Raw genomic sequence first — 14,897 nt, forward strand, 5'->3', positions numbered from 1 at the left:
ATTCCAGTTGCTTGAAATAATCTGTAAATTAATTTACCCCCTTCTCTCCTGATCCCTAACCATAAAAGTTGTGGTACTAGTGACAACCAACGGAACAAAACAAAGGCAATTTGGATATGGATGATAAAGTATTAAATCACACACTTACTGGCACTCCTGGGTTCTTCACAGTGATGCAAGGAGTTGTTGCTCTTAATGCTCCACTTATTCCATGATAATATTTGAAACAGATCTTTGTCTCAGCTGCAAAGAGAAAATCCCCCCCAAAATTTCTGTACATGAAAAGCATTCAAAGAGCAGAATTGGGCATGTCTGCAATAATTCCCCACCCCCCCACCTCACATTTCAATCAGAAATGTAGCACCACCTACTGGCTGAACAATTTCTTAAGGGTAAACAAACAAACCAAGCTAGGTTTTCCCTTGAACCTCTCTCTCTTTATCTCTCTCTCTGTCTCACTCACTCACTCACTCACTCACTCACTCACTCACTCACTCACTCACTCACTCACTCACTCACTCACATGTCCTCTGAGCTCGGGTCCTCTACCAGAGGCCTGGGAGCTTGAGGGTCCTCCAGTATCTTGGCTGTGCCTAGAACTGCACATTTTTGGACTGAGATGTCTGATGTTGTTCCTGGGATCTGTTTGAGCCACTGCTCCAGTTTGGGGGTGACTGCCCCGAGGGCCCCGATGACCACAGGCACCACTGTGGTCTTCACCTTCCAGGCCTTCTCCAGTTCCTCTCTGAGGCCCTGGTATTTCTCCAGTTTCTCCTTTTTCCTGATGTTGTAGTCACTTGGTATTGCTACATCCACCACAACGGCTTTCCTCTGTTCTTTATCCACCACCACAATGTCCGGTTGGTTCTCCATTACCATCTTGTCTGTCTGGATCTGGAAGTCCCACAGGATCTTAGCTCGGTCATTCTCCACCACCTTTGGGGGTGTCCAACCTGCTGAGTGACAGACTGAAGCTCCTTCAGTCTGTCACTGAAGGAGCTTTCCAGTTCAGCTTCATGAATGTGATGGGAGATATTGGCCATTTCCATTGTTTCCAAAATGTTGCTAATGTCGAAAAAACACAATTTCCCCAGTGTTTTCATTAAGAAATTAAATTGCAATCACAGGTGAATAAGCTTATTTCCATTATGTGTCATTAAAATTATGGCAGTGACAGGTGCCATAATTATTCAAAATTCATCCGTCAGAGGAGATGTCAGCATCTTATTCAGGTGAAAGAGCAACAAGCCCCGGATACTTTGGAGCATCTACGACTGCGATGTTTTGGGGAAACTGTAGCCGGCAATTTTACAGAAGAGCGATGTATTCAACGATCGAATGACACACAGCTTTTTATGTACTGTGCGATTCTGTGAGAGCTCTTGTGTGAGAACAAAACCAAAAACACACCATCATCCTTCTACTACTTTCTGTCATCTTCTTTGTGGTTTTTGCCAGTAGTAACATCCAGTTGTTGATCACATGACTCATGTGATGTGAATAAAGTGTTTCCATTACAGTTTTGCAAAATACATCTATTTTGACACGACCGAAAAACCACCTCATCCTAGCACAAAAACGTTTTTGTGAAAAACTTTTTTTTTTTTTTTTAATTGCCCAGTTTCCATTAAGTACATTTATTTTCCTAATTCCAAATTTCACAATTCCATGGTTTTAATTTTTGCCAGAGTCCTGTCTCTGAGGTAATCCTCCTTCAAAACTACTGGTAGCATATCTGTGAAGTAGCTAGCTCATGATTGCAGGAGAAGACAACAAATTCACCTGATTCAGTGTCTCAGTTTGGTGAGTTAAAGTTGCTTTGTGTAAAAAAATCTGAAAATCAGAACAGTATAAAATAGGTTATTTGGGCACAAGGTTCTTCACTGCTACTCAGTTTATCTGCTTTAATGTTTTAAACAAAATCAAAATAAGACTAAATAACTAAAAAAAAAAAAGCTGTAATTTCTGCAACTGTAAGAAGACTTGTTTTAGATAAAAGCAATTAGATGATGTTAGGTTTTCAGTTGTGGATCAATTGCATAATCAAATGTAGTAATCAGTTTTATTCATCATTAAGCTATTTTACTTAACAGCAAAAAACCCTGATTTCATACAAGAATTAAAAAAAATGAAGCAAAAGACTAATTCAAATGTTGCTCATCTATTTTTTAATTTAAATGCATATTGCTCTGCTTCTTGACCAGAATTCACTTTACAGTGATATTTGTTAGGAATCATAACTGCTGAGAACCACAAATACTTGAGTCCCCCACTAAAAATATCTATAACTGCCTGTTTTAATAGTACAAACATCAAATATTAATATGTTTTAATAATCACAGTAGCAGAAACTGACAGCTACAATTTACCCTATCTCTGCTGTTGAGGGTTACACCCAATCAGTGGCTAGCAAAATGAATGTTGCTGATGGATTGAATGCTTTGCAAATGCCAGTCATTAGCATTTTTAAGTAGCATTGTGTGTTGGTGTTTCAGCTTCAAGCTGCATTTTCTTCTGAATATTTTAAATAAATTTCAAAAAGTTGCTAATGGATAAGTTTTGGACACTTTGACAATTTATTTACAGGACCTCCCTTTAACTAGATCCCTTCAAACTGATATGTTTGTGTGCACAACAAAGATTTTAAACTGTTATAAAAACTGGCTTTTTAATGTTTTTTCCCAGTAAAACAACTAGATGATAATTATCCAAGAGAAGTAATTCCATCATTTTTTCCCAGAATAGATCCTTTCACAGGATGACAAAATGGCACATTATTTTCAATAATGGATTTCACATAATCCAACAGTTTAACAAGCAAGCTTTCATACAGGTCAACAGCAAAACTGGAGTAAAGGCCCTGATAAAACTCACTTACCCTCCATGAAGTAGGGTTCAGGCTCCAGTCTCCACAAAACCTGTCCTTTTTGAGTACCATTTACTCCACGGTTCTTGGACTCCCAGACATTGGCCACACATGTCTCATCTGTAAAAAACACAACGTAATTTATTAAAAAGTTATATTTTAAGTGCACGAATCCTGGATTCTAACATTTATTACAATAAGCAAACTGTCATACTCCTGATTTCTATTAAACTTAATAAAAAACTATCCACATCTGTCCTGATCAAGTAAAAAAGAAAGCTCATTCGTTTATGTTTGGTTTCATAAAGCCTGATTAAACTCCTGTGTCTATCTGTTTACCTTCAAAGCTGGGCCATAAATGTTAAAACGTAAATATTAAACTTTGGCAATAAATATTTGGCATTTATCAATCAATCAATCAATCAATCAATCAAATATTATTTGTATAGCACATTTCAGCAGCAAAGCATTTCAATGTGCTTTACATAATTAAAATAAAAACAGCATGTGACATTGAATAAACAGTGAGAAAGAGATTTTGAAAAAGATTAAAAAAGATAAAAACATTAAAACCCCTTTTAGGACTTTAGTTAAACGTCGTTTAACTGGGACGTTTAGCTGGTCATGCACTAAGCAGAGGGATTACATTTATCTCTGCAATATAAATCTAGGCCCTCCATTCCCTTTCATGTACTTATCTTCTTCCATACATATTAATATTTTAGATCACAATGATAAAGGTTTTGATAGAGGAGAGCAATTGTGTGGATTTATCACTTCATAGTGTTTTTACTATGCAAATCTTGTTAAAAATGCAGAATTATCTTAAGTTATGGTTTACAAAACAATTTTCAGTAAAACTGATTTCTACAAAATAATGACAATAACAAAAATAACATAAAATAAGTAACTGGCTAATTATTAATCCCCTTTAAAGTGACTGACATAATTCAACAGAATAGAGTTTGCCAAAAGATGTGTGTGGGCCCCTCCATGGACAAGTCCAAGAAAGCTCTTTGGTCTGATGAGACTAAAATTGAGGCGTTTGGCTCTCAGATAAAATGCTATGTTTGGAGGAAACCACATCACCACAAACACACCATCCAGCATGAACAGCTTTCCAAGGAAAAAAGGAGTTAAATTGCAGGGTGCAGAAGTGCTAGCCTCATTGAGACACACACACACTTAGTGGAGTGGCCAGGACAAAGTCCCGATTTCAGTCCCAGAAAATATCAATGGGAAGAACTGAAGACGTGTATGAGCAAGGAGGGCAACGAACCTGACATACCTTCTAACAGTTCTGTCAAGAGGAATGATTCAAAATTCTGGCAAATTGTTTTTGAGAAGTTATAAAAAAATGTTTTACCCAATTATTCTATATGTTGGAAATATTGGTTTAATTATACTAATTTTAATGATGTTTAACTTTGGTACATGTTGAAATATTAGACTGATCATGATTGTTTTGAGTAGGCCTCAATTTAGGGTTAGACTTGGACTCAGGGTTTAATCAGTACATATCTTAATCAGTAGAACATTTTCTTAGATATAATAGTCACAATTTGATTAAAATTAGTCTAATCATAGTTTTTTATATTAGATCACATTCTTAACAGTGTATAAGTCATATATTCATCTGAAAAATGTATTGAATGTAACATGTTTTGGTATTGAAACTGTTCATGTTTGTTTTATAAGAGTTTGAAGTTATTATATGGAACATGTATTCATTTTTATAATCAAAATCTGCTGTTTGATGCACTGGGTCAGAGGAGAGGTCAGGAGAGCTCTGTGTGGTCCAGGAAACAGTTTGAGGCAGTTTGAAAGGATGAAAAACATGAATAGTTGATAAACTTTGGTCCTGCTTTCATTCTGTATGAAATGAACATATCTATTGTTCCTACCCTGAGAAAGTGCGGAGGGAGGACAGCTTAGACAGCGGATAAATTCATCCCTGGCCTTGGTAACACCTGCATGGTCTCTGGCGTACAAAAAGCACGTAATGAATGGTGCTGTTTGTGTGCAGGAGAGACCATCTCTGAACAGTAGGTCAAAGCACATCAGACAGTAAAGAACCCGTTTTTTACTGTCATTTTGACAGGTAATAATTCACACCCTTGACCGGTGCACATGGGCAGGCATAATAGACTTTATGCAAAGAGTTCATCGCAGAGGCAACTAAAATCAATCAATAAAAAAATCCTTTCTGAATATCATCTCATGGACAATGAACAAAATGATTCTTTCTGACCGGGAGCTGACAGAGAGTTGAAGAGTTGAGAAACACTGGTCTAAACAGATGACACCCTTATCTTGAGGAAATAAATAAAAATGCAGAAGTTAATCAGACCGCAACATGCGCAGCCTGCTGCACAACCAATGCGGATGCGGCTCCACCACGCGAAGAATTAAACTTAGCTCACTCTGCCGTTTTAAGAAATGGGGCTGGAAGACATGACCCTCCTGCGCCCAGATGGAGAGTGGCGCTCAGGAGGAGCGAGGCAGACATAACATCTGTCCGTTTCGGAGAAGTGAAACCACACAAAAAGATCCTCAAAAAAATTCACACCCGGACTGCTCACAGCACAGTAAAGAATGCTGGGTTATTTAAAACATAATAAAACTTGCAGAGTTCAATTGATCAGTTTGGATCAGGCAGATCCAACTGACTGGTGAACTAGAGCAGATTTCTCTGCAGATGGGAACCAGGAGGAATTTGTGAGGCACTGTGCATTCAGACCCCAGCAGGTAAAGTGCTTGTAATTTAAGTGGAGTCATTTAATTTAACTTATTTAAGTTATTGGGGTCACAGTCAGTGGTTTTTATCACTACAGAGAAAAAGTTAGATGCATTCATCTGCTTTATGTGTGATGGGATCTGGATTCATGGTTCAACTAGGTGAATATGAACTAAGCTGCATAAAAAAATGCTATGTTAATGTGATTACAATTTGACGGGTAAAAATAGTACGACTGATATTTTTAATGTTGTCGGTCGAAATGATGAATAAAAATTCTAGTGTGACCTCTATGTGTGTGTGTGTGTGTGTGTGTATATATATATATATACCTACTTTGCAGGTCACTGGCCCACAAGGACTGGGCTTGCCCACCCCTGGTTTACAGTTTTCATTTGTTCCACCAAACCCTTTAGATTTAGAGTTTCAGTAGCTCACCGATGTGATAAAGGCCGATCCAATCAGTGGCATCCACTTCCTCCTTTATGTCCCATGAGATCACCAGGTGGCCTTGGCCAAGAGTCAGTTGGTATGTGGATGCCGTAAGTGATGAGCGGCTTTCAGAGGTCACAAGATCTGTGTCACTATTGGCCCTCTGCAGTCCCAGCCCGGCTGATTCCAGCTGGGTCCCGGATGGCACAGCAGAGGACGACGAAGCTGAGGATCCCGCTGTTATCTGTACCGACAAACTGCTGAGGTTGTCCAGTCCCACTGTGTACGGCCGACTGTGTGGAGCACGGCGGTGCACCGCCAGCAGGTGCTCGTGGGCACTGCTGTTGGACGCCGAGGCTGTCTGTAGTGGAGGCGATGCAGAAGAGGTGGATGCAGTAGCAGCCGCTGCCATGCCCACGGCTGGGGCAGAAGAGAAAGCAGGAGGCGAAGATAGCTGTTCGTGGAAGTGGGACTGAGGGAAGTGGTGATGGTGGAGAGGAGGAGATGGGGAAGAGGAGTTAGAGGATGAGTGGGGACGGGGGCGAGGGGGGAGGACTGCGGTTGTGAGGGACGGCCGAATGGTGGAGGTTAATGGAGTGGGCTCAACAGAAAAAAAGAAGGCACTAGGAGTTGTCCCTATCCAACTGAAACTGAAGAAAATTTAGCAATAGGGAAAATCCAGCATAACCATACAGGGTTATACTTGGTTATACTTGTTTAGGGTTACATGAACAAGGAAGTCTTTGGTGCTGCTGGTATTCCTTTGGGAAAGGGAGAGTACTCACGTTCAATTTGTTCAGATGGTCATATGGAATTAAAACTATTGGACTCTTTTATTGACCCATATATCAAGCTTTATGTCAGTATTTGTCAGATGTCTGGCAGTGAAGAGCCACACTGTGGCCCTCCTAACCTCAGCAAGCATGTGATTCCTCCATGACTCCATTATGGCTGGAGAACAGAACGGAGGTAGCTGAGATGGGGAATTAGGGAAAGAGAAGCAGAGAAATTCAGAGTGATCCAACTCTTCTGTCCAGGTAGGGGAGACTGAAGGCAGGGTTATCCACACAGAAAGGAAGGTAAAACCTACAGGAGAGAGGGATTGAAGGAAGAGAAGAAGGGACATAATCAGAATAATTCTAATAAATATTTTCAACAGACAGTAAGTCAAATCAAGCAAGACAAATACTGCATACAATGAACTCTGGGCAGGATTAATACATATGTAAGCTACAATCAAATAAAGTAAATTCTAGACTTTGGGTGTAAGTGAAAGCTTGTTTAACCAAAAACCTTGGAGCTGGTATGAAAAACCTGTCTATCTCTAACAATTACTTCTCTGCTGGGTTCTCAAAGAAACACAAACCTTTGGCAACTAGTCCCTATAGCGTTCTACCAAATAGTGACAATTCAACCAAGGTAGGTACCAAAACTATCCAAGGTTTCTGCCCAGTGCATTGTAAGCTTGGTGGGCTGCCAGCCATTACTTGCCTTCCCACCAGGATAAAGCTAGGTTTATAGTTAACACATTGAACTGGCCAGGAGGGTGAGCATGTTATTTATGCCATCAGGGTCTGTTACTGAAAAACATTTAAAGTTTGCGTTGCGCACAAGTGAGGTGTGGCTTTTATACTTGACGTGTAGTAGTAGTGTAGACTTTAAATACTGTTAGTTTACAAATCACTAAATGCCTTAGGACCACAATATATTAAAGATCTGCTGTTGTCGTACCAACCTTCCAGACCCTCCAGGTCTTCTGGTTCTAGTCTGATCTGCATCCCCAGAACCAGAACCAAACAAGGAGAGGCAGCATTCAGCTTCTATGCACCACAAATCTGGAACAATTTTCCAGAAAACTGCAAAACAGCTGAAGCACTGAGTGACTTTAAATCTAGACTAAAAACTCAGCTGGTTAGAGTTGCTTTTGAAACCTAATCGTGAAACATTAATCAGTAATCTGATGTGTAAAATGTAATGTTATTCAAAGTGTGTTCTATGACATGGTATTTTTATCATGTAAAGCACTTTGAAATGCCTTGTTGTTGAAAGGAGTTATACAGATACAATTAATTTGGTTGGTTGGTTGGTCAGTCGTGCAGTATTCTGTGGATTTTCTTTGGAAGGTGTACGTCCCATTACATCTGTGTAAAACTAACAAATATCAGAAAAAGTACATCATATACTTAAATAGCGGTGGTACTGTGATGTTTTGCGTTCTTGCAAGGCGGCTGTCACTTCAGGCACCTTGCAAGAACCTGCATGACCATCGATGTGTGACCGCAAGCACGCTTTGCAAGACAATGATCTAACCAACACCACAAAGTCCATCTATGAACAGCTCAAATAAAGAAAAATTAAGGTTTTGGAGTGCCCTAGTCAAAGATCAAACTTATTATAATGCCATGGCAAACATTAAACATTCAATGTAACTGAATTAAAACAACCCTGCAACGCGAGCTAAAATTCCTCCGTAGTGATGGAGAACACTCACTGGTAGTTTTTTTTTTTTTTTTTTTTGTAAATTCTTGATGGCATCCAGTTACTAGGCGTGGGGCAGTCACTACTCATTAAGGGACACTAGCACATTGCTTACATCCGACCAATAGCCTTGACTCCATTGATGCAGCAATGCAGCAGTTATTAACACCCTCCACACACATAAACACATCTGCCCAGATAAGTTTTAAAATAGCACAAGAGTGAGCTCTTCAAGTACTGCTATCTAGATGCCTTCTGATGTCATCACAATGTGCTTAAACAGTTTCCGCTTCTTCTGAAAATAACAAAACACGATAGCAGTAGAATAACTAAACCAACCCTTTTCTTTAGAAATGGAAAGTTGAAGCTCTCCAGGAGAGTAAGTGTCTTTGATCCTGCACCAGGGTTAATCCAGGGAATGGTGAAGGGAAATTTAGTGTTGACAGATGGTGTTTCCTAATCCACAGTTGTAACAGTTTCAATCTGCAGCTAGAGCCCTGGCTTTGTTTACATCGATCTGTCCAAAAAATTTCCACTAATCAGGTTACTAGAGGAATTAGATAGAAATTAGGGGGTTTTAGCATAAGAATAGAGAATAGTCTGATTAATATTAGCGAGTGGCATTTATTGTGTCATTCAGTTTCTTCAGTTGTGAGACGGAACTGCTGCTACCAAATAAAAGCTAAAAATACCCATCTTTTCTCATACATCTATGTAAAAAAGTATTTTATTTATTTGTTTAATTACTTACGGAAAAGTTATACTCAATCTTATACAATGGGTGAAAGATATGTCAGAAATCCAAAGACCCTCACCCCCGCCCCCTCCCCAAATAATTCAGCTATTAGCAACATTTTCCACTTAATTAAAATTAAAAAACACAGGTGCTAATATTCCTTATTATATGTGCAGTATTATCAATGACTGTAAGAACAATAATAAGACAAATATGATGTTCCTGTGATCATTCCTCTGACAAATCATGAGGCACCTTTAAGTTCTTCATTAAAACTTCTTCTGACCAGAACACTTTCAACTTCCCCCTCAGATGATTTGCGGTAAACTGCAAATAGTTTTCTTATTGCCACTATTTTATAACCACTAGATTTGTGGAGAGCACAACTAATACTATTGTGTCAATATATTCACTCTAGGGCTGAAACGATTCCTCGAATGATTCGAGTACCTCGATTACTAAAATTCCTCGAGGAAAATTTACCTGCCTCGAAGCTTCGTTAATTTATGTTTTATTAGTTAGCGTACCGTGTTCCGGCCGGGACTTCATTTGCGTTGCGCGGAGCTCTCACTTCCGCCTCTGAGTTGTTGACAAAAGCTAAGTCTCAGCGGCATAAAGTCCAATCTTCAAGATTGGCCCGTGGGGATTTTATTGATTGATGATAATGCCCGACTTTTTATCGTTTTTGGGGAACCAATAAGCATCCTTAAAATGACTGGGGGAATGCCTGGAGTACGGCAGCATTTCTCCTCCGGGGCTGCTGGTTGAACGCGAACGGCGGGAAGAGCGCTGAGGTGAGCGGATAGACTGAACAGGGCGGGCGGCTGAGTAGCTGATGCTTACCGTGTAAATGTAGCTTTACCGACGAACCGCACAATAAATTTCATATCCCGGTCTGAAGAAACGGGTGGCGGAGCGCATCGTACATGGCTGGTAGATGAGTTTCTGAGTGTGACCAGTGAAGGTGTCGTAAATATCCCGTATTGCTTCCCCCCGTGTTCGTCCCCCGGTCTAACGGTTCGTCAGTCCGCTGGTCTATTTCCTCCCCTCCACCCCATGTTCGTTCATTCGCCCTCTCCTCCCACTCCAGGCGGCATTTCCCGTATTTTCAAACCCAAAGCGTGACAGGTTAGGTGGCAAGGTGAGTTTAATTAATCTATTAAACTCACTGAAGATGAATACATAAACTAAAAGCTGGATTGTAGACATTTTTTATAAGCATATTTGTGAGCCTGCCTCTTTGTTATTAAATTCAATATAATTTCAGATTTTTCTATAACTTTTCTTCTGGTTAACTTAGAAAGTGAGCTATTATTGTTACAGGTTAGTTTTCTAAACTACAAAAAAGCAACTGTTAGGGATGCTCAAATATGAACAATTGGACTGATATTGATATCTGATAGTAACATCGGTATTATGCCAGATTTACCAATATTTCATTTTATAATTTTTTTTATCCGATTACTCGATTAATCGTAAGAATAATCGATAGATTACTCGATTACTAAAATATTCGTTTACAACAGCCCTAATTCACTCAAGTATTACTTTCCTTTTTCTCCACTTCATTAAATGGTGTTTATGTTGGTCTGTACAGTAAAATTTGTGACTGTTACGTGAGAAAATGTGAAAAAGTTCAAAGGCTATAAAAAGTTTTGCAAAGTACTGTAAGTTAAATAGCCAAATTCTAATAAGGTAATACTAAAATATGAATTAGGGCTGTTGTAAATTAGTATTTTACAGGACCCTAAATGAATGGAAACTTACAGAATAACAAAGGCAATAAAACCTAAAAAAATGTATTTTCTTATCCTGCATTTAGGAAATAGAAATAATTTTGTAAATCTTAATATTTCTTTGCATGCTTTAGTCTGATTTCATTTCAGACAGGGAGGAATAATAGCTATGTGTATGCAACAATCTTGTTTCAAAAGTATGTTTTTCAAAATAACGCCATTATTTTCTTAAGCACTGGACTGTTAACCCACCCCCAAAGTCCCCAAATAGATGTAGCGTGATTAAAGAACAATGAGGCAGTCCCGTCAGAGACAACAGTTTCCTGTCCCCAACACAACCATTACATCCCTGTGTGCCAGTTTGTATGCTTGGGATTAAATGCATTCCTCTGCTCTGAATCTTACACACGCCACTAACTTGTCTTTGTTAGTGAGTGTTTTGTCTTATAGCTTTTTTGTGCTATTCTTTAGAAAGTGCAGAAGTGTTCTTTTGCATCACTTCCAACTCTATCAGTCCAAACAAGAAATGTATATAAAACACAATATTCACTATTTGAACTGAAGAAAACCTTTTTTGATGATATCCCAATGAACTGAGATACACCTACAGTCAGTGGGGACAGCAGCTTTTAAAAACTTTTAAGGTTAAAATGGAATTGAATTGTGATCACTGAAAGTATATGAGCTTAGATTGGACATGGTAATTGGTCTGAACTTCAAAAGTTGCAGTTTAGAATACAGGAAGTGATATACAAGACTAAATAAAAAAAGACAGCTGGGCTATTTGTCCAGATGAGCCAGCAAGGCCTGGTCAGGTTTCTGTAACGCTCCAACACTCTGGGATAAGAGAAAGCTGGATTGTGTTTTAAATATTTTTTTCTGCTGCCTTAAATCAGCGAGTTCCATACTGGTGAGAGATGGAGAAGCACATTTTCTAATGTTAGGTGCAGATCTCCACCCAGCTCATGAATGTGCTACATACATCACCTGTCAAGCTGACTTGTTGTTTTTGTCCGTGCTTCTTCTAGCTTTTAGCATTACTTCATCTGGAAGCAACACCAACGCGGTACAAAGAACCAACAAACCAATGCAACTCGTTTTAGCTTGCAGAAACCATGAAATACTTGCACGCAGCTCAACCAGTAAACGAGAATCTCTTTAAAATCCACAAGCTGTCATTGATGCATGGATCTCCTCACCTTTTATAGGAGGAATCAGGAATCAGGTGCTCACTACACCCATGGTGCGCCGAAAAGATGCCACTAATAAGTCGATCAATCTCCAGTCATAAATGGCGGATCTCCACAGGCCCGCACATCATCGGCATCATCCTATGGTTGCAGGCGGGATGTGCGGCTCCTGAAACGGGGCACAGCCCCGCAGCTTCCCGGTTGTCCGAACGGGAGCTTAAACACGCACGTCCAAAAATGTTTTCTTTGTTAAAGGCCCAGTTTTAAATCACTTTCCCCATCTCTTTCGCTTACTCCTCGGTAACGTTACAAGGCTTCCATGTAGGGAGGAGATGATGTTTTATTTACGGGATCCACTTTACGTCCGCCTCCCGTTTCGGTCTACTTCAATCCCACTCATCCCCGGACTGCTTGAAGATGGAGGGGCATAGCTATTCCCGACTACATGTTCGCTTTAAAACATCTGTTCAGGAACTTCAAAACAGCCAGGTCTTGTAGAAATTCATAGTGTCAGAGCAGCTCAGCGTCAAAATAACGGAGCGAACACATCCTACCTCCACTTCCACCCCGGAGTTCCAAAACTGAGGGGCGTGGACTTCAACTGGCCACAAAATATGCTCTGGAAGAGCTGCAGTGTAAGAGAGAAATAAGAGAAAACAGAATAAAAACTGTCTAAAGGCATTTTCTATTTAAGAGAAGCTACTTTAATTCCCCCCCCCGCCCCCATTTTGCATCTAGGTTGGTTTTGCTGATCTGGAGTGAGTTAAAAAGTGCATTATTTCCTGTGAGGAAGCAACTCAGAGCTTTTGCATTTACGTCAGCACAGAAACCCCAGAATCACATCCTTCAGGTATGTACAGACCATGGTGCACTGCTCCACCCATTTGTTTTGACCGAAATGTGGTAAATTCATTTTCCTGTTAGTCTGTAAAGCTTCATGCTGAGCATCATGTACAGCAGCCTCATGTTTCTACTTGTCTACATTTCATCTACATTTAAAATGTAGAAATCACAAGAGGTGATGAAGATGAAGCGAACCAAATGGAGGAAGAGGACAGAGCTGGCTGTAGGAGCTGATGTTTTGCTGCCGCTGCCACCTTCAGCTTCGTAAATGAAACAATGAATGACACTCATCTCTGATCCGGCCTGTTCGCACTTCTATAGCTGTGTGACTGGTCTGGTCAGGGCTGCCTCAGAGCGCCATCAGCATTTAAAAGAGCTTCCATTGCTGTCAGTCTGATGACCAAAACGCCTAATCAATCCAGCAGGTGAAAAAATAGCGACCTCCATGGATGGAAAACATGACAATACACAGTTTTTGAAATAATTGAGTTTTGGCGTGTCACAAACAGTACACTTTTAGTTAGAAAAATTACAACATATTTAGGCCAACGTGTTCAATTAATCTTGGGTCCCTTTCAACATTGTAATTTAATGTTTTAATTTCTTTGAAGTCACATTTGTATATTATATATATTTTTATAACAACTGAAGGTAACGGTTACTTGATTGAGCTATAAAATGGTACAATGTGCCTGAAAAAGACGTATTACTGTTCCTTTAAGAAAAACCAGGACGCTAAAACACTGAACGCGTGCTCAGTGTTTTGCCAACCGGCATAATGTCATGAAAAGATCAGATACTACGGAGCCCCTAAGGGGACATGGAGAAAAAAAAAAAGGAAAGAAATCTCGACTTATTATCTCGAGATCCCGAGAAACTAAGTCAAGATCTCGAGATCCCGACTTATTATCTCGAGATCCCGAGAAACTAAGTCAAGATCTCGAGATCCCGACTTATTATCTCGGGATCTCGCAATAATAAGTCGGGATCTCGCGATAATAAGTCGGGATCTCGAGATCTCGACTTAGTTTCTCGGGATCTCGCGATAATAAGTCGGGATTTCTTTCCTTTTTTTTTTTCTCCATGTCCCCTGGGGGGCTCCGTAAGATACAGGTTGCATGAAGTCAAAAAAAAAAAGGAATTCGGTCACTTCAGGCTGCAGTGTGAACGCAGCCTTAGTTACAGAATTTTATGCTCAAACCTAATTTTGCTTAATTGTAAACTTGTGAGAGTTTGATGCAGTATGAAACCTAATAAAATTGTTTTAAAATAAATGTTCTATACTTTTACACTTTTTCATCTCATCAGTCACATAATTTAAACAATCTCTAGAAGGTTCAATAGAAACATTGCTTTCTGAATTAAAAATACATTCCGAATCAAAAATGTATTCTGAATCAAATCATGACTCTAAAGCCTGAATCGCTACACACTGAAAGATTCACATTACTAGCATCTGGTTTTATCTAGAAGCCTGCCATGAATGCCTTTATCAGTATTTTGAAAACTGCAAAAGTCTACCTGTGACGATTTCCTGGATGACTTCAAATAGTATCAGGTCACCTTTTTGAGGTGCTACAGAAAAATAAAACTCATAACTGTACGCTAATTTGTGTTGGTCTTTCACTCAACAAAATGCATTCAAGTTTGTGTCTGTAATGTGACAATATGGAAAATACATTAAAAAAATTGTGTGGGGTGCTGTGGTGGTGCAGGGGTTAAAGACAACCCACGTAAGGACGCCTTAGTCCTCGATGCGGATGTTGCAGGTTCGATTCCCTGCCTGATGACCTTTGCCCCATGCAGTGGCCCAAAAAGTGGGTATGCAGTGCATGCAACACATAGAGGCACTGCACCAGAGGGGGCGTCAAAACCCCGT

At 39.8% G+C, this 14,897-nt stretch overlaps 1 protein-coding gene across 2 annotated transcripts in view; it reads right to left on the bottom strand.

Annotated features, from left to right (window-relative positions):
• The window catches only part of hecw2b (HECT, C2 and WW domain containing E3 ubiquitin protein ligase 2b), a 51,800-nt gene extending 39,044 nt beyond the window's left edge, over positions 1-12,756 (bottom strand). For both annotated transcript variants that reach the window (XM_088015038.1, XM_088015037.1), the window contains exons 1-4: positions 12,185-12,756; positions 6,042-7,121; positions 2,879-2,986; positions 149-243 (exon numbers count right to left, since the gene is read on the bottom strand). In XM_088015038.1, coding sequence (XP_087871164.1) covers positions 149-243; positions 2,879-2,986; positions 6,042-6,447 — 609 coding nt within the window. In that variant the 5' untranslated portion in view covers positions 6,448-7,121; positions 12,185-12,756. The remainder of the gene's footprint in view (positions 1-148; positions 244-2,878; positions 2,987-6,041; positions 7,122-12,184) is intronic.
• Between the last annotated feature and the right edge of the window lie 2,141 nt (positions 12,757-14,897).

This window comes from Poecilia mexicana, unplaced genomic scaffold (genome assembly GCF_051168715.1).
Source record: "Poecilia mexicana isolate PSO_F unplaced genomic scaffold, ASM5116871v1 scaffold_2, whole genome shotgun sequence".
Taxonomy (NCBI): Eukaryota; Metazoa; Chordata; class Actinopteri; order Cyprinodontiformes; family Poeciliidae; genus Poecilia; species Poecilia mexicana.